The sequence below is a fragment of the Canis lupus genome, chromosome 3 (assembly GCF_003254725.2).
Source record: "Canis lupus dingo isolate Sandy chromosome 3, ASM325472v2, whole genome shotgun sequence".
Classification (NCBI taxonomy): domain Eukaryota; kingdom Metazoa; phylum Chordata; class Mammalia; order Carnivora; family Canidae; genus Canis; species Canis lupus.
The window spans coordinates 28,290,912-28,311,851 of record NC_064245.1 but is presented as its reverse complement, the minus strand read 5'-3'; the positions used below and the strand labels follow the sequence as shown (position 1 = coordinate 28,311,851).

The 20,940-nt window shown below is 37.5% G+C and overlaps 1 protein-coding gene across 3 annotated transcripts in view; it reads left to right on the top strand.

The window, feature by feature from the left end:
• Positions 1-20,940, top strand: part of SCAMP1 (secretory carrier membrane protein 1) — a 120,769-nt gene that overhangs the window by 12,871 nt on the left and 86,958 nt on the right. For 2 of the 3 annotated variants that reach the window (XM_025437241.3, XM_025437243.3), the window contains exon 2: positions 19,742-19,819. The exons of the other annotated variant lie outside the window; for it this stretch is intronic. In XM_025437241.3, coding sequence (XP_025293026.1) covers positions 19,742-19,819 — 78 coding nt within the window. The remainder of the gene's footprint in view (positions 1-19,741; positions 19,820-20,940) is intronic. 3 annotated transcript variants of the gene reach the window in all.

Sequence of the window (20,940 nt, the reverse complement as noted above, 5' to 3'; positions counted from 1 at the left end):
GATCTTAGGACTCTAGGATCGCGCCCTAGGCCAAAGGCAGGCGCCAAACCGCTGAGCCACCCAGGGATCCCCTCAGATCCCATTCTATGAATGAAAAAAAGCCCAGAGATAGGATGATTGCCAAATGTGAAATATCTTAATTTCTTCTTGATTAAAAACTATTTAATTTTCATTGCTGACTTGCTCATTATCTTATATCCAGGTGTTGGTACAGAATTGGTACTAGAATTTAAATCTTATTCCTGGTCTGTTGCTGATGACGCTCTATTTGCTTGTTGATTGCATTTCTGACACCAAATTCTTGTTTTGTTTTGAGACTTTAGACTTGAGGTTCTCATACAAGTTTCTGCTCAAGAGTTTAAAAAAAAAACCCTGCATTTGATCCTGGCTTTGTCAGTAATAGCTGTAAGATATTGGAATGTTACTTAGCTTCTCCATACATCTGTTTACTATTCTGTAAAATAGGATTATAGGACCTTCTCTATAGGGTTGTTAATTGGATTAGATGAACATATACTTAGCTTGTAATAAGTACTCAATGCATGGTGGCTTTAATTAGATTATAAGTAGTATTAATAGTAATTTAAGAAATTGCATTTAATTACAGTTAACTATATTCTTAGCTTATTAATTTCGTGAAGTTCATTTTTCTTAATCGATGTATAGTCGACACACAATGTTAACATTAGTTTCAGGTGTACAACATAGGGATTCCACAAGTCTGTGTGTTGTACTATGCTCATTGCAAGTGTAGCTATCATCTGTCACCATGCAACACTATTATAATATGATCGATTACATTCCCTATGCTCTTTTCCCCAAGACTTACTCATTGAATAAAAGTTCATGTAGTATGTGTTTGGCAGGTCAAAGTTGAGAAATCACGGCCAAACAAGTGGTTTGCCCTATGTCACCCTGCTAGACCTGACCCAGCTTGTCTGAATTCTAGTGCTTTGACACTACAAAGGCTTCCTCCTTAATAAACTAACTATTCTTTTATTTTGGGCCTCAAAAATCCTACTCTTTTAGAATAATCTCTAAAAATGGGCTACAATTCACCATTCTTATTTATGATACTTAAATTACATTAATACCAGTGGTATCCTAAGAGTTTAGTTGGAGTTAGAGATTGAAAACCTCATCATTAAAAAATTACCTATAATTCAAGGATATTATCTATTTTGTTTTCATCTAGTTAGTTGATGTCACTCCTCCCTTATCCATTTAGCATTTGTGCCTAGAGATTGGATAGCACTAGGAAAGAATCTTGAGGATTTCTTCTGTGATAGTCTAACATTGCAAACTTTCCTTCAGCATTTGTCTGGGACATAGTAGTAGTAACTGGTGGTCTTTGGTGTTTTATGGTCATGTCAACTGTGTAAGTTTATACTCTGTTTTCCCCAAGTTGATATTTTTAAAAAAGCATGTATTGAGCTGCTGATTATATTTCATCAGATTAAGATGCATTGTTATTTTATTTATCATAGTCTCAGTTCCCTATTGCTGTGTAACAAACAGTCCCAAAAGTTAGTAGCTTAAAACAATTATTTGCTCACTATACTGTTATTTGATCTGGCCTAAGTTGGGTAGTTTGTTTTTGGATGCTATTGCCTGGAATCACTTCTGTCTCTTTAGTTTTCTGGCAGCTTGACTGGACTGGATGGTTTAAGATGTCCTCAACTCAAGTATCTGGCAATTATCTGGGGCTGTCATGGGGTGGCAACAATTGCCTCTCTTCCACATGGGCTTTCTTCTAGGAATAACTTGGGCTTTTTACATAGTCACAGTAGTGTTCCAAGAGGTCTAGAGGGGAAGTTAATGGCTTCTTGAGTCATTTCTTTTTGGCTGCATTCTTAGTCAAAACACAAAGCCAGACCCAACTCAAAAAGGAGTGGGAAGGGGAATCCCTGGGTGACTCGGCGGTTTAGCCCCTGCCTTTGGCCCAGGGCGTGATCCTAGAGTCCCGGGATCAAGTCCCACATCAGGCTCCCTGCATGGAGCCTGCTTCTCCCTCTGCCTGTATCTCTGCCTCTCTCTCTGTGTGTCTTTCATGAATAAAAAAAAAAAAAAAAAAAAAGAGTGGGAAGGATTAGAGTCTATCACTTGTTAGGAGGAGCTATGTTTCTCTTGATGCAGATCTACAAGCTTAAAAGATACACCCAGCATAAGATGTTGAGACAAGTACAATATAACCCCAATAGACATTTCTATTCAAATAGGGGAGGAAAGGGAGAGGAGTAGCAGTTGCTGGTCTGTATCAAGTCTGAAATCCAGTCAGGCCCATTTGTCAGGGTCCCTAATTGGGGCAATGGGTGTTCCTTGAGTAGGGCCAGCTGCTACCTGGAAGTCTTTCCCAAATCTATTACTTTCTTTTGGTTTTGGTTCCTCCCTCTGAGAAGTCCTTTTTTTCTGTAAGCAATGTTTGCAGCGGAGTAACATTTTCTTTTTCTTTTTTTTTTGCAGCGGAGTAACATTTTCAGCCGGCTTCCTAGCCACTGAAAGTTGGGAGCCCAGAAACCTCTTTTCATGTTGAAATATTCTCTGTTCCTTTTAGTCCAGGCTAGTCCAATTCTCTTAAAATTTTTTTTGTTGTTGTTGTTAATTTTACCAGAGTTCAAACTATCCCTTAAAATGCATCTGTAATTCACTTTGAGACCATGTGTTTTACCTAAGGTAGAGTTCCAGGGTGCTCCGGATCAGTACTATTAAGATATGTAGGGGATCCCTGGGTGGTTCAGCAGTTTAGCACCTGCCTTCGGCCCAGGGTGTGATCCTGGAGTCCCAGGATCGAGTCCCACATCAGGCTCCCTGCATAGAGCCTGCTTCTCCCTCTGTCTGTGTCTCTGCCTCTCACTCTCTCTCTCTCTTTCATGAATAAATAAATCTTAAAAAAAAAAAAGATATGTAGAAAACTTTTTGTCTAGCTTGAGCATCTCCTGTGGCTACCTTTGAAAGCTCTCAGTCAAGTACAGTGGGAGGCTGTTAGTGTGGTGGAGTACCTCTTACAGATGCTACATGACAGAACTAGTATTTGATTTTACTTTGGTATCATGGCTTTAACAATAATCATAATTGAGATGATGGTGAAAAATTTGAAAGTAAACTATTCTTTTGCTGGTATTGCTGCCAAAAAATCTTTTTTTAAAAAAATAATATTTAGTAGTGCTCAATGCAGATCCAGGAAATTTATGGGATATTTAATATGAATCACTAGAGTGATATAGTTCTTGAAAAATATATATTGGATTAATGAAATTAGTGGCGATTTCCTAAAGAAGAATCTATAATATTCTGTTCTTGTCTGACCCACTGGTACTGTCTTCAGTTCCAAGTGTGTATTTAAAGAGTGGTTTGAACAAAACAAGATGTGCCCAAAGAAGTCAGAATGGCTGTGGGTCTGGAATCAAGCCTTAGGAAGAATGATTTAAGTTCTTCAATGGGTTAATAATCTACAGGAGGCTAAGGAGAAGTGAGATATTCACATAGTTGAAGGCTTCTTGCTGGAGTGAATAAACCTGTTTTTGCTTCAGAAAAAAAAATAAAGGCTAATTGACAGTTTATATGAAAATAGATTTTGTCCTAACACAAAGACTTTTTACTTTTTTATTTTTTATTTTAGATTTTATTTACTTATTCATGAGAGACAGAGACAGGGGGGTGGGGGCAAACACAGGCAGAGGGAGAAGCAGGCTCCATGCAGGGACGCTGATGCAGGACTCGATCCTGTGACTTCAGGATCACACCCTGGGCCGAAGGCAGGCTCTAAACCGCTGAACCAAAATAAATAAATAAATAAACCGCTGAGCCACCCAGGGATTGTGGAGGCTGAGAAAAATCAAGGCCATTCCACCTCAAGTTTAGCATTAGCACAAGTACAGCCATCTTAAGCCCCTGTGAATAAAAGCTGAACTTTATAGGAAAAACTGCAGAATGTCCTCGATGTCCTCAGCAGGTAATCCCATATCAGAAAGACAACAGAAGCAAATGGTGGGTATTTGTCATTTCTAATAGCTGAGTAATATTCCATTGTATACATAAACCACATCTTCTTTATCCATTCATCTTTCGTTGGACACCGAGGCTCCTTCCACAGTTTGGCTATCGTGGCCATTGCTGCTATAAACATCGGGGTGCAGGTGTCTTGGCGTTTCATTGCATTTGTATCTTTGGGGTAAATCCCCAACAGTGCAATTGCTGGGTCGTAGGGCAGGTCTATTTTTAACTGTTTGAGGAACCTCCACACAGTTTTCCAGAGTGGCTGCACCAGTTCACATTCCCACCAACAGTGTAAGAGGGTTCCCTTTTCTCCGCATCCTCTCCAACATTTGTTGTTTCCTGCCTTGTTAATTTTCCCCATTCTCACTGGTGTGAGGTGGTATCTCATTGTGGTTTTGATTTGTATTTCCCTGATGGCAAGTGATCTGGAGGGTATTATGCTGAGTGAAGTAAGTCAGTCGGAGAAGGACAAACATTATATGTTCTCATTCATTTGGGGAATATAAATAATAGTGAAAGGGAATATAAGGGAAGGGAGAAGAAATGTGTGGGAAATATCAGAAAGCGAGACAGAACGTAAGACTGCTAACTCTGGGAAACGAACTGGGGGTGGTAGAAGGGGAGGAGGGCAGGGGGTGGGAGTGAATGGGTGACGGCACTGGGGGTTATTCTGTATGTTAGTAAATTGAACACCAATAAAAAATAAATTAAAAAAAAAAAAAAAAAGACAACAGAGCTCAGAATTGCCCTCGGCAGAGAATCCCATATCCGAAAGACAACAGAGCCCACACCTGTGATAGAAAGTCCCATATTAGAATGAGAACAGAGCTCAATGCCCTTGAAAGCCCCATATCAAAATGTAAACAGAACTTGAGAAATTCCTCCATCCCTTCTGAAAATCCCTAGACCAGCCTATAAAAAAACCCAGCTGTAACCCACTTCGGGGTCCAAGTCCCTGTTCCGCTGTGTCGGGTATACTTGGACCTGAGCTCGAGCTTGTAAATAAACCCTCGTGTGTTTGCATCGGTGTCGGCTCCTTGGTGGTTTCTTGGATTCGCAATCTTGGGCACAACAGGATCCCCCACAAAGTCTTTTTATTTATTTTACTTATTTATTTTTTATTTTTTAAAGATTTTATTTATTCACGAGAGACACACACAGAGAGAGAGAGGCAGAGACAAAGGCAGAGGGAGAAGCAGGCTCCATGCACCGGGAGCCCGACGTGGGATTCGATCCTGGGTCAAAGGCAGGCGCCAAATCGCTGCACCACCCAGGGGTCCCCTGCCCAAGACTTTTTAAAAAAATATTTTATTTACTTGAGAGAGAGAGAGAAAAAGAGAGAAGGGGGAGGGGCAGAGGGGAGGGAGAAGCCAACTCCCCCCAACTCTAACACCCCCCCTCTCCTGCCCCCCCAGCAGGACTTGAGCAGAAGACAGATGCTTAACGGAGCCACCCAGGTGCACCTAACCTAAAGATTTTTAAAGATCTGTTAGGATAGCCTGACAATGCCTCCCTTTTTTTTTTTTTTTTTTTTTTTGGTATGGAGTTCCCCAGCAGTTGAAGGACTTAAAGCAGAATTAGAGTGATATCCCAGAGATGCTAAGATAGAGACTTTTGTCCCAGGTTTTTTTTTTTTTTTCTTTTTTTCTACTTTTAAACTGTGTAATTGTTGCTTTTTTCTTTTTCTTTTTTACCTGTATTGACCATTTTGTGAGTGCATAAATTCTATCCTGTTGTAATCTATTAGGTATTGGGATTGCATCTGATCATATAAGCTAGAGAGGAGGCTTTGTATTTTGGGAGCCTGCTGTGCTGAGCCTCAAAGTCTGCTGAGGGTGTCCTGAGTGGTTGCTTATGTGATAGATGATCATGGCCTCTTTTGTGTGACCATGCTGCTGTCCCCATTTGACTCTTATCAAAGTTACTTAGTCCAAGGAAAGCCATTCTCTGAGATGATCAGGAGCAGATAAGATTGTTTGGTGCAAAATTTTGCTCCAATAGTAACAGTGATAGTTAAGTGAGCTATCTTTTTCAGGACCATAAACTGAAAGCACACAGAAAAAGTCCTGTAGTTACAGTGGGAGTACCATGGAAAGACAAGGGGAAAGAGCCAAATTATCTAATCACAAAGCCCTGGAGTAGTAATTATTTGACCAGAGCTTCTGAGGGTCAGTTTCTGTAATGCCTGTTTCTTTTTTTTTTTTTTTTTAAGATTTTTAAAAAATTTTTATTTATTTATGATAGTCACAGAGAGAGAGAGAGAGAGAGAGAGAGAGAGAGGCGAGACATAGGCAGAGGGAGAAGCAGGCCCCATGCACCGGGAGCCCGACATGAAGATCCCGGGTCTCCAGGATCGCGCCCTGGGCCAAAGGCAGGCACTAAACCGCTGCGCCACCCAGGGATCCCTGTAATGCCTGTTTCTTAACAGAGCTGCTCTTGAACTACAAGATATGTTGTCACATTTTGAAGAATGCTAGTTTTTGAAACCTGGCATCCTTCTTTCTGTATGTATCTTTAAAATATCTTCCCTTCCCCCAGCATTTGAGGTGACTTGAGTCTTTCGTTCAGCTGGAATTGCCAAAAGGTAATTGCAAAGTTACATTTTCTTGACAAAACCATGATAGAATTAAACCTGTATTTAGATCAATTATAGATCTAAATGAAAGAATACAGGTCTGCATGATATAATTAAATCTGTGCTTAGTTTTTTGTGACAGGGTAATGAAAATCCAAACACAAGGAGATGTTTTTAAATCACAACAGGGAAATTTTCCAGCTTTCAGTAGGTGAGGAAACTAAAAGATGATGTGTAGAGATTGGTTGGATTTGACTTTGTACCAAGCCCACTATCACTTTTATTCCGTTTCATTTGTTCCTCCTGAGACATTACTGCCCTATAGCTTTTGCCTTCACATTGTAGACAAGTGTTGGAGCTCTGTGTTTCCTTCCTTTGTGTAAGAACTGCCACAAGAACTCTTTGTAAACCTGTATGAAGAGAGCAATGCAGTAATCTCCCTGGCATTTGGCTTTGAGTGCTTTTAAGAATTAGTATTGCCCAGTTCATTATTTGATGGGTATTTGGGTAGTTGCCACTTTTGACTATTATAAATAATGCTGCTGTAAACATTGGAGTACAAGTTTTTGTTTGACACTTGTTTTAAATTCTCTTGTGTATATACCTAGGCGCAGAATTGCTGGGTCATTATGGTAACTATGTTGAATTATTTGAAGAACTGCCAGACTGTTTTCCAAAGCTGGTGCACCATTTTATATTTGAACCAGCAGCATATGAGGGTTCTGCTTTATCTACATTCTCATCAATACTCATTACCTATTTATGATTCTGGGCATCCTAATATGAAATATTGTGGTTTTGATTTTCATTCCTCTGATGGCTGTATGGTGTTGAGCATATTTTTATGTGCTTATTGGTCATTTGTATAGCTTCCTTGGAGAAGATATGTTCATATATAAATTCAGATATATATATATTCAGATATACATACATACATATACATACATATATTCAGATCCTTTGCCTATTTTTAAATTGGGTTGTCTTTTTTAATTGAACTGTAAGATTTTTATATATTTTGGATATAAAGTCTTTTATCCAAGTACAGTTGATCTTTGAAGAACATGTTTGAACTACATAGGTTCACTTATCTTCAATAAATACAGTATATTACTGTAAATGTGTTTGCTCGTCCATATGATTTTCCTAATATTTTCTTTTTTCTAGCTTTATTGTCAGAATATAGTTTATAATACATATAACATGCACAATGTGTATTAGTTGACTGTTACCAAGTATGGCTTCTATACTGGTGGGCTATTATTAGTTTTTGGGGTGTCAAAAGTTATATGCTGACTTTCTATTGCCCCTGGGGGGGCGGTGTCTGTCTTCCCTTAACCCCTGCATTGCTCAAGTGTCAAGTGTATCTGATTTATAGATACTTTCTCATATTTTGTCAATTACCTTCTTTCTAGTTAATGTCCATCCAAGCACAAAAGTTACAAATTTTGATTAAGTCCAAATTATCTTTATTTTGTGGTTTGTGTTTTGATATTGTCTAAGAATCCTTTGCAAATCTGAGGTAATGAAGATTTACCCTTATGGTTTTTTCTATGGGTTTTACAGTTTTAGCTCTTAAATTTAGGTTTGTGATGCATTTTGAGTTAATTCTTATATATTGTGTGAAGTAAGGTTGAACTTAATTGTTTTTAATGTATCATCCAGTTCTAATACCATTTGCTGAACAGATTATTCTTTTCCCATGGAATGATCTTGGCACCCTCTTCAAAAATTTTTGTATTCTTTCTTTTAATCTTTTGTTTTTGCAAAAGAAATACTTTTATCTAAAAAAAGCCTTGGGACACCTGGGTGGCTCATGTGGTTGAGTATCGCCTTTGGCTCAGGTCGTGATCCTGGAGTTCCAGGATCGAGTTCCTCATCAGGGAGCCTGCTTCTCCTCCGCCTGCCTAAGTCTCTGCTGCCTATGTCTCTGCCTCTCTCTGTGTCTCTCATGAATAAATAAATAAAATCTTTAATAAGTAAATAAATAAGCCTTCATATTTCATGGAAAATGGCTCCCAAGTACCTGAGTGTCCCTAAAGTATATTAACTTACCTGCCTTCCAAAGTTGCCAGAGCTGGTGTTACATTTGCTTGTAAATCTGTGCTTGCATCAATATATTTTTATCAAAGTTTAATAATGAGTTTTATACTTTTTTTTAGAATGCAATTATGAACACATTATCAATATTACCAACTTGATACTTTTCCTTTTCTTACATTTATTTTACAGAATATAGATGAATTATTGAATATATTTTTGCAGATAAGCAAAAATATTTGAAGTTCTTTAATAAAGCAGGGAATGTATGTGATATAATGCATTTTGAGTATTGGTGAGATTAAATTAGGAAGAAAGGATTTGTGATGGTTATACAATGATAATTTTAACTGATAATAGAAGAAAAAATCAGACATTTGAATGCAAGTGAATTAGTTTATTTAATTATTAAAAGTTTTTGCTTCACAATTAGTCAAAAGAATGCATACTGTAGAAACAATATATACAAAATAAATATTGGAAGTTTCTACTTTCTCAGAGATACAAGCAGTGGCGGAATTGTATGCGTGCTATTGGTAGCCATTTTACTTATCTCTTCTTTTTTTAAAGATATATTTATTTATTTTAGAGTAAGAGGGAAGAGGAAGCTCGAATGGGGGAGGGGCAGAGGGAGAGAATGTTCAAGCAGACTTCACGCTAAGTGTGGGGCTCCTTCTATGACCTATGAGATCATGACCTGAGCCAAACCAATAGTCAGACCCTTAAACTTTGGAGCCACCCATGTGCCCCTTCTTATGGCTGTCTTCTAATGGTGTTTAGAATCCTTGTGTGATGATTTGGAATACATATGGAAAGTGGTGAGAAGTGAAAGTAGGAGGTGATAGGAAAAGAGCACCAGGACTATTGGCCAGAGATGGCCAGGGGCTTGTTTCCTAGTCTAATTTTACCACCATTTAACAATTTTCCTAAAGCTATTGAGGCTTGTCTTAGGTTGATTTAGTCAGTCTTGTGGTTTTATTTATGGTGTAGCATGCTTAATTTTTGGCATCTCAAATAGTCATAAATTTTAGTGAATTGCTTATAAGTCAGTGGTGTATTGTAAAAATGCAAATTAATGTATTCCCCAAGGTTAAAAGACATGTACTGTATACTTTTTCTATATGATTAAAAATTTTTTTTAATGGAGATGTTTGTATTTGAGTCTCAAGGGAACTTAATCACCATTTAGCATTGAGTTCATAAGAAAATGTTCTGTGAAGTATGTATATTACAGACAGGCATTTCTGTGTTCTTAGCCTGATATTAGGGGGATTAGAGGAAGGGGTAAATGAAGTTTGCAGAGGTTTATCGTCACTTGTAATGGGGAATAGTTAAAAGGGTGTCTCTGGAACCAGGCTGTCTAGGTTTCCTTCTCTACTTCTTTACTTGAGTGACCTTAGGCAAGTTACTGAATTTTTCTGCCTTCATTATTTGTTGTTTTCTTATATTTCTTATAGGAATATTTTTTGAATCAAGGTAAAGATGGGAAGCTCTTAAAATACCAGAGAACTAATGGTGCAAGATTATCTTTGGTTAGAGCATGTGATCATTCTCCTTTTATTTTATCCCTAAATTGCCTCTATTTTATCAGACTGTAATTTTTACTATTAATTTTTTTGGTTTTAACAGAAATAGTAACAAAAAGAAAACATAAAAATTGCTGGTTGTCTTACAAAGCTTGGGTATTTTAGAAGCTGTTATAGATCAGAATGAGAGTAATAAGGATAGGTCATTGTATTTTTATGGTGTAAGTTTTGTTTAAATGTTGGAAGGATGTACATTTGGTCATTTAAATGTTGATGGTTTTTGGAAAGGACCTCTGGTTTTTAAAAATTATTATTACATTATAGCCTAATAGTTTAGAAAGTTTATGATTACTTTTCAAAGTCATGGAAAGCTAGCAGGAGATGAATCCCCGTTGTCACAATTGGAATTCTGAACATTTTCCCCCTGATGGGTATATATTGTTGTACAGAATGCCTGGCTTTGGTGGTGCTTTTGATCTTAAGTACTGGCCTGGGGATTTTAACTACCAAGTTAGCAAGAGTAGTTCATTTAGCCAGATTTTGTTTCATAAGAAAATGTTGTATTAAGTATATATACATTTATTCTCAGATGGAAAAACTACATTTAAAAGTTCACTGTTAAAAAAAAAAAAAGTTCACTGTTCATGACAAAAAAAGACCTTTTAAAATTTGTTCATAGGTCTTTGTCATGTTTAAGAGTAAATTGTTCTGGTAATTTCAGTATTAATATATATATTTTTAAAGATTTATTTATTTATTCATGAGAGATACAGAGAGAGAGAGAGAGAGAAAGAAAGAGGCAGAGACACAGGCAGAGGGAGAAGCAGGCTCCTTGCTGGGAGCCCGACCTGGGACTTGATTCCAGGTCTCCAGGATCATGCCCTGGGCTGAAGGCGGTGCTAAACCTCTGAGCCACCTAGGCTGCCCCTCAGTATTAATATCTTAAAGGAGAAAGATCAAAAAGTAATTAATCTTGGTGAAGAACTACTTTGTATGATGAAACAACCTTTTCTATACAAAAATTTCCTAACAGTTCACTAAAAATGAGTGATATTTACGTGGGAAGACTTACTGTTATCTGATTCCTAGGATACCATTTCCACGGTTTGTCAAAAGTGATTGAACTTGCAGGTCATTGACAGACATATGACCAATTATTTTCCTGTTCTTCATGATTACTCTTTTTTTTTTTTTTTTTAAATATATTTTTTAATTTTTATTTATTTATGATAGTCACAGAGAGAGAGAGAGGCAGAGACACAGGCAGAGGGAGAAGCAGGCTCCATGCACCGGGAGCCCGATGTGGGATTCGATCCCGGGTCTCCAGGATCGCGCCCTGGGCCAAAGGCAGGCGCCAAACCGCTGCGCCACCCAGGGATCCCACTCTTTTTCTTCTTATGTCTTTAGATTTCATTGTGTTAGTAGTGGGGCATGTAGTTGTATTAGCTATCCAGTTTCTCAAATCCCAAAAAGAAATTTTGGTGATTGAGTATATAGGAAGTTTTGGTGTCGTCATGATCCTTGATAGCTAATACCCTGCCCCCTCTGTCCTTACTTCTTGCCTAATGAGTGTTTCTCTTTAATGACTAAGGTGGTATTTAGATTTTGAAGACTTAGAGATGTATTATAGCTGGTTGGCAACATATATTCCAAGAAATACTACATCAGATTTTCTTTTTTAAAAACAGCTTTGAGGGGATCCCTGGGTGGCTTAGCAGTTTAGCTCCTGCCTTTGGCCCGGGGTGTGATCCTGGAGACCTGGGATCCAGTCCCACATCTGGCCCTGCATGGAGCCTGCTTCTCCCTCTGCCTGTGTCTCTGCCTGTCTCTCTCTGTCTCTCATGAATAAATAAATAAAATCTTAAAAAAAAAAGCTTTGAGATATAATAAACAGACTGCACAGTTCACCCATTTAAAGTGTACAACTTAGTGGTTTTTAGTATATTTGCAGTTGTGTATTCATCACTATCAACTTTAGAAACGTTTCATCACTCCCAAAAGAAACCCTGTTAGCAGCAGTCATTCCCCATTTTCCCCAGTTCCTCCAGCTCTGGGCAGCCCCTAATATACTTTCTGGGCATTTCATGTAAATGGAGTCATGCAGTATGTAGTCTTTGATGGTTGGCAGCTTTCCAGAGCATAATGTATTCAAGGTTCATGAATGTTGTAGCATGTATCAGGACTTCATTTCTTTTTATTGCCAAATAACAATTTTATGGTATGGATATACATTTTATTTGTCGGTTGATATAAATTTGGGTTATTTTCACTTTTTGACTGTTAGGAATAGTGTTGCTATGAATATTTGCATACAAATTATTGTGTGGGGACATGCCTTCATTCCCTTGGATATATACCTAGGAATTGGACTGCTAGGTAATTTTGTAACTTCCAAAATGACTACCATTTTACATTCTCACCAGCAGATTAGTTTGTTTATATGCTTGCTAACAGTTGTCTCTGTCTTCTTATTTGTAGCCATTCTAGTAGGTGTGAAGTGGTTTCTCATTAAATCTGCTTGGGTGTGATTGCTTTAGTTTTAATTTACTAAGTACTAATTTCGGTTCACAAAAATTAGTCTGTGAGTTGCTTTTAGGTTTTAGTAAGGCTGTCATGACTTATAATGAAAATGAAAACCGGTTTAAAAAAAATATTTAAGTTATTCACGAGAGACACAGAGGGGCAGAGAGAGAGAGGCAGAGACGAAGCAGAGGGAGAAGCAGGCTTCCCCCAGGGAGCCTAGAGTGGGACTCGATCCAGGATGGTGGGATCATTCCCTGAGCCAAAGGCAGACACTCAACCACTGAGCCACCCAGGTGTCCCTGAAAACCAGTTTTTAAAAGTCATGATTTACTGAATAATTTCTAGTGTTAAGCACTTCTTTCAATCTATTATAAAAGGTTTGCTAAATACATGTTGTTTTAGAGTCTTGCTGAGATTTTTTTTTTTTTTTTTTTTACTTGCTGAGATTTTTAATGGCTTCTCATAGTTCCTTCGGTTTTTTAAAAATAATTGGGGCATTTAGAAATGAGTAATTCTCCAGGTAAGTGAAATTCTCAGTATTTATTAAATTCCTGTGATTATAGTAGCTCTAAGAGGTATAAAAGTAGAGGAAAAATTTAACTCTCTGAAGATAGGGCCTCTCATAGCCTCAAGCCGGGGACTTTTTCTTATTTAATCAAGTTGCCTAGTCTAGTGTGTAATATTGATTGGATTAAGTAGAGCTACTGAAGAGTATTTTAATTAAGTTTTGTGGAGCAATGCCTTGTTTAATTCAGCCTTTTTCTTTTGAGGAGATATTGTTTTAAACATAAATTTGGTTTCTTTATTATATTTTCTTATAAGAACTCAGTCTTAGGGATCAGATTTGAATTTGCATCCTACCACGTCAACTTACTCTATATGACTTTGGGCAAATTATTTAAACATGTGGGAGGTAATCTCAGCAGTGAAAGAAAGGATAAAGAATTTAAGTCATATGGTTGTTGTGAGGATTACAAGACATAATTAAATAGTATTGTGCTAAAATAGATGAATTCTCTTTCTCTTCTTGAATCTGTCTTTGCTTTAGCTTTCAGTTTCTCACAGGCATGCTTCATAGAACTAAACATGCCTTTTCTAGTAAATGTTTTTATTTTTATTTTTATTTAAAAATTTTTTTATTGGAGTTCAATTTGCCAACATTTAGCATAACACCCGGTACTCATCCTGCCAAGTGCCCCCCTCAGTAGTAAATGTTTTTAATACTCAAATTATTGTCTTCTAGTATCTCCTGTAAAAAGGTATGAGGTAAGTGAAAAAGTATAGTAAACGTCTGCTACTGTGTTATGTGAAGACAATGGGTTGAGAAGCTTCTGATCGGATCTCTTGTCATCTTTTGCAATTTTGAAAAACTAGAGGAAATTCAGCTTTAAGTCTTAGTTTGTTGTTTTCCCTTTGGCTAATACAATTGAATTTGTCCAAATGAGTGAAAGTGAAATTATAAGCCAGTCTTGAATAAATTGCACTGCTGCAAACAGAACTATCTGGTGAGGTGTCTGGATGGCTCAGTACGTTAAGCATCTGACTCCTGATTCTGGCTCAGGTTGTGATCTTAGGGTCTTGAAAGAGCATCCTACATCATGCTCCCCACTCAGCAGGGAGTCTGTTTCTCTCCCACTGCCCCTCCCTGCACTGGCACACATTCTAGTGAGTGCTCTAGGAAAAAAACTGTCCAGTGGAAGTATAATTTGTGTCATGGGTGTAATTTAAAATTACTTAGTAGCTATATGGAAAGAACCCAGGTAAACTAATTTTAATAATATATTTTATCTTACCCGATATATACAAAATATCTTTTCAGCATATAATCATCAAATAAGTCATTAATGAGATATTGTACATTGTTTTGTGCTAGATCTTTAAAATCAGAAACATGGTGTGTTTTATACTTCCAACATATTTAATTTGGACTAGTTACATTTCAAGAGCCATGTATACTAGCAATCAGTAAATGTTCATACGTAAAAACTCTTTCTTTTACAGCAGGTTTTATTTAAATATAATAGCAGTAAACTGTCTTTCCATAGTTTTAATGAACGTGAAATAGCAAAGAACACTGATTCCACCTATTCCTGTTTTATTACTTTTAAAATTTATTTTATTATTTTTTAAAGATTTTATTTATCTATTTATTCATGAGAGACAGAGAGAGAGAGGCAGAGACACAGGCAGAGGGAGAAGCAGGCTCCATGCAGGGAGCCCGACGTGGGACCCGATCCTGGGACTCCAGGATCACATCCTGGGCCAAAGGCAAGCGCTAAACCGCTGAGCCACCCAGGTGTCCCAAGGGGTATTTAAATTCTTTTAAAAATTTTTAAAATTTTTATTTTTTTTTGGGGGGGTGGTATTTCCCTTGTTAGAAATGCACATTCTCAGATACCATCCCAGGTATCAAGGTACATTTAGAGTAGAGTTCAGTAACCTGGGTTTTCATAAGCCCTTCAGGTGATTCCAGTGTCTGAGTTTGAGAACCACTTGCATAGAAGTAACCAAGTTAGCACCTGAAACAGTTTCATTTTGTTGTGTTGAGAAGAAAGTATAGTATTTTCCTGCCAAAGCTTTGGAATCATTAATAAACAATTAGCTCAACTAATGTCTTTTTCTTTCTATTTTTTTTCCCCCTAGGTAGGGCAGAGAAAGGCAGGGAGAGGGGTAGAGGGAGAGAGAGAGAATCTTAAGCAGGCTCCAAGCCGAGTGAGAAGTCTGACCTGTGGCTTAATTTCACAACCCTGACATCATGACCTGAACTGAAATCAAGAGTCAGACGCCCACTGAACCACCTAAGCGCTGTGACCAATGTCTTTTCTTGATAAAGCTGTGCTTGTGGTAAATTCTATTTTTAGTATATCTGATGGAAAGAATATATATAGGCAGTGGAAAGTTGTTGCTTTATATTTTGTCTCAAACACACAGGAAGTTTCTTGACCTTTTTCAAGGCCATAGATTCTTGACCTTTTTCAAGGCCATAGATTCTTTGAAAAATAGAATAATACCATCCATCAGGGAGGATTATAGCAAGGATTGGAAGTAATCTAAGTGCTAGACGGTTAATAGGCTTTAAAAGATTATTCGTTTTGGGGCACCTGGGGAACTTAGTTGGTTGAGCGTCCGACTCTTGGTTTGGAGTAATAATGAAATAAATCTTAAAAAGATTATTAAATCTTTTTTTTTTTTAATTTTTTATTTGTTATTTATGATAGTCACAGAGAGAGAGAGAGGCAGAGACACAGGCAGAGGGAGAAGCAGGCTCCATGCACCGGGAGCCCAATGTGGGACTCGATCCCAGGTCTCCAGGATCGTGCCCTGGGCCAAAGGCAGGCGCCAAACCGCTGCGCCACCCAGGGATCCCAAAGATTATTAAATCTTAAACTTTGTTTTCTTTCAGCTTAGAGACTACAGCTTCCTCAATACTATTTGCTTATTAAAACTGATTTGAAATGTTAATTATGTAATAATTCAGAGATAGCAATTCTTTATCTTCCTAAATCATTCTTGGCAAATCCTGTACATAGTCCACTGCTTTGTCACCTAACACTTCATTAAGGAGAAATTCCAGAACAACTAGAAGTGAACTCAGTTAACTTGATACAATGATTTTGTTAAACTGCCAGTTAACTCTCAGGCTGTATTAAACCCTTTCAGGATCTAGAAGGAAACCAAGTACATTTCTGTTATTGTAGTTAAAAGTGGAAAATTGGAAGAATGATTTCATTCTGTATCTCTTTGGAGCTATTATACCTTATGTAGAACTTTAAAAAAGTTTAATGTGAATTTAAGGACACTTGATAATTTGCTATGTATATTATATATTAATACACTGAGAATTGGGACTCATTGGATTCGTACATAACTAGCGTTGAAAGAAGACATTGATGGCATGAATGTTGGCTAACCATGATCCATCTTTCTCACTCTACATTTTACTTTTTAAAAAATTATATAATATTTTCATGGTTCCAAAGTAAAAGTTAAAACAAGGTATGTTCAGCAGTCCATCTTCCAAGCCTGTGTTCTCTTATCACTATTCTCTTCATCTCCCCATAGGTAATCATTCTTACTAGGTTTTGGATTTTTTAAGTTACTTCATTTTTTATTTAAAAATTTTTTTTTTTAAAATTTTACTTAAGTAGGCAGCCCGGGTGGCTCAGTGGTTTGGTGCTGCCTTCAGCCCAGGGCATGATCCTGGAGACCCGGGATCAAGTCCCACATCGGGCTCCCTGCGTGGAGCCTGCTTCTCCCTCTGCCTGTGTCTCTGCCTCTCTCTCTCTCTCTGTCTCTCATGAATAAAAAAATAAAATCTTAAAAAAAAAAAAAGAGATTTTACTTAAGTAACCTCTACACCCAACACTGGACTCCAGCTTAGAGCCCTGAGATCAAGAGTTGCATGTTCTTCAGACTGGAGCCATCTGGGCACGCCTGGAGTTGTTTGTTTTATCCTGTTAAACATTTAAGTAAGCACATGTTAATTTTTTTCTTTGAATAAGAGGTAACATTTATATTTTGCAGGGTTTTCACTCATTCCCTAGTAGTGTACAGATTTTCTTATAGTATTTTACAACTGTGTAATACCCAGCTGTATAGTACTTTATCATGTACATATACCATAGTTTATTCAACTATATTCTATTGATAGACATTTAGGTTTTTTCCAGTCTTCCATTATAAATAGTATTTTGTCAGTACATCATAGGAATAAATTCCTAGAAGTGAGATGTGGGTCAAAGTATAAATGTAGATATGATTTTCCTAGCTATTACCAACTGTCCCTCCATAGAGGTTGTAACAATTTCTCTTCCCATTCGTAATGTTTGAGAACTCTTATTTCCTTACACCTTTGTCACTAGACTATGTTAGACTTGAAGATTTTTGCTAATCTGATAGGTGGGAAATGGTTGTGTCAGGGTAGTTTTAATTAGTATTTCCCTTATGAGTGAGATCAACATTTTCTCACGTAAATTTTTGAACTAGCTTCATATTTATGTACGTTTTTTTTTCAGGAAGTATTTCTTGGTTATTTCTGGTGCTACTATTCTGATGAATTACTTTTTAGGTTTTTTTTTCTCTTTGGGAGTGGTAATAATCACTCAAGTAGTATTACCAGGCATGTATGATTAAATAAAAATGACCTGTTTATGTATTTTTTTGTATTTAGAGATGTAACATCCTAATTCGGAAAAGGAACTTGTACGAAGATCATTATGATTCAGGGAAATAAATGCTAAGCTCTGTGGAAGCACTAAGCCTGGGATGTAATGTCTTGGGTATCAGAAATTTTAATAGCATATGAAGTATTCCTCAGAATGAGTCTTTACAGAAGAGAAGATTGCTAGGCTATCTTGAAGAGTCTCTTTAAAACCAATTTCTTCTTTAAGTTAAATATCTCTGCACCCAACATGGGGCTGAGATCAAGAGTTGCATGTTCCATTGACTGAGCCAGTCACTTCTGTGTTAATAAGATAACTACAGCAGTGCCAACTTGAAAACTTGAATTAAAATATTCATGTTTCTATTAATTTTGTCCCCGAGGCACACATTCCTGCTACTCATTTTTTTTTTTTTAAAGATTTTTATTTATATATTTGAGAGAGAGAGCTCTCGCTGAACAGGGAGCTTGATGCAGGGCTCAATCATAGGACCCTGGAATCATGACCTGAGCCAAAGGGCGATGCTTAATGGACTGAGCCACCCAGGTGCCCTTGCTCCTCTCATTTTTGAATAAATTTGGGAAGAGAACCCTGGGAAATAGAGAGGTTTCATTCCCTTCTCTCCTTTTCATTGTTGAGCAAACCTAAAATTTTTATTTTTTGTCTGTGCTATGCTTTTAATTTAACCTTATCTTTTGCTTTTTGTCAAGTTCAAGGCTCTTATGTAATAGCTTGTTTGACCTGGTAGAGAGTGAAGATCTGGCAAGGGAAAGGTCCATGTGAGAGAGTTGAATCTGGAAAGGTAGGCAGGGACTAAACTAGATGGTCAGAGTATTTTATCTCACTTTGAGGAATTTGTATTTTGTTTTGGTGGAGAGCCTCTAAAAAACCTGAAATGGATGAGGAACAGAGCGAGAGGTATTGGAGAAGGGAAATGAGAAGGTTGTCTTTTCATTTTTGAGAAGTAACTTTGATTAATGTGTCGAAGATGAATTAGAGAAGGTACAATGTAGATGAGAGAGCATTGCTTTTCCAACCAGCAGCAGCATCACCTGGGAAGTTTTTAGAAATACAGAGTCTGTTGCCCCATCCTAGAACCCTGGGGGTGGGTGCAGTAATCTGTGTTTTGATTCTAATGCATACCAAAGTTTGGGACTAGGAATATAAAAGTTGACAAGGCTATATTACAGTTTGCAGTGCTTTTTTATGTTAATTATGTAGTTGGTTTTTGTTGAGATGTTTATTATGTTTGTGTCTTACATTCATTCACAAGAGAAGTAGATGAACTCTCTGGGATTTTGGGACTTATTTATTTCAAAGCCTAACATGAAGAGATTTGAAAAACTGGGCTACGGTGGTAATGTACTTGGAAAAGCGGAAACAGTTCAGGACTAAGTAAATAGTCAAATGAAACTATTGGAGTAGCATACAAGTAAGTGGTGCTTAATCTTGGGTGCTCTAGATGTTGTCTGTACATGACATTGATTTGTAATGTGGTACTTGTATCTGCAGTAGAGAAACTGATGGAGGATATTGTAAAAAAAAAGAGAGAGAGAGAGAAAGAGAGAGAGAGAGTGAGAGAGAAACAGCAACTTATTGTGGAACCAAAGGAAAGAATGGGTGGGTTTGCCCAAGATTTGCTAAGGTGCTCTTGTGCAGTAGGTTCTACATAGCTGTTTTCATTTTTTAAATAATAGCAGCTGATTTGCATCTAACCTAGTTTTTTCGTTGAGGATGTGAGGGCTGTGGGTATAAATGTCAACTTTGTTGGAATGGGACTGAGTAAATCTGTTAATCTTTATTTTTCTCTGTTAGCTTCACTGGGTGACTAACAGTGCAGATAGAGCAGATGCTTTGTAAATATAAAAACTGTTCTTTAAAGGATAAGTAATCTTTTTTTCCTCTGAATTTTATTCCAGGACCCATCAGTTACACAAGTGACAAGAAATGTTCCACCAGGACTTGATGAATATAATCCATTCTCGGATTCTAGAACAGTAAGATTTTCTTAATTAGACTACTTTTAAATGTTAAAATTGAAATTAAATAGGAATTATATTTCAGTTATTTCTTTTTTATTTTTTTTACTATTTATTTATTTATTTATTTAGGAGTTCAGTTTGCCAACATATAGTGTAACACCCAGTGCTCATCCCGCCAAGTGCCCCCCTCAGTTCTTGTCCCCCAGCCAATCCAACCCTCTGCCCACCTCCCTTTCCACTACCCCTTGTTCGTTTCCCAGAGTTAGGTGTCTCTCATGTTTTGTCATCCGCACTGATATTTTCACTGATTTTATCTCCTTTCCCCTTTATTACCTTTCACTATTTTTTATATTCCCCAAATGAATGAGACCATATAATGTTTATCCTTCTCTGATTGACTTATTTCACTCAGCATAATATCCTCCAGTTCCATCAACATCGAAGCAAATGGTGGGTATTTATCATTTCTAAAGGCTGAGTAATATTCCATCGTATACATAGACCACATCTTCTTTACCATTCATCTTTCAGTGGACACCGAGGCTCTTCCACAGTTTGGCTATTGTGGACATTGCTGCTATGAACATCGGGGTGCAGGTGTCCTGGCGTTTCACTGCATCTGTATTTTTGGGGTAAATCCCCAGCAGTGCAATTGCTGGGTCAAAGGACAGTTCAATTTTTAACTCTTTGAGTAACCTCCACACAGTTTTCCAGGGTGGCTGCACCAGTTCACATTTCCACCAACAGTGCAAGAGGGTTCCCCTTTCTCCACATCCTCTTCAACAGTTGTGGTTTCCTGTCTTGTTAATTTTCACCCTTCTCACTGGTGTGAGGTGGGATCTCATTGTGGTTTTGATTTGTATTTCCCTGATGGCCAGTGATGCGGAGCATTTTCTCATGTGCTTGTTGGCCATGTCTATGTCTTCCTCTGTGAGATTTCTGTTCATGTCTTCTGCCCATTTCATGATTGGATTGTTTGTTTCTTTGCTGTTGAGTTTCATAAGTTCTTTATAGATCTTGGATACTAGCCCTTTGTCTGATAGGTCATTTGCAAGTATCTTCTCCCATTCTGTAGGTTGTCTTTTAGGTTTGTTGACTGTTTCTTTTGCTGTGCAGAAGCTTTTGATCTTGATGAA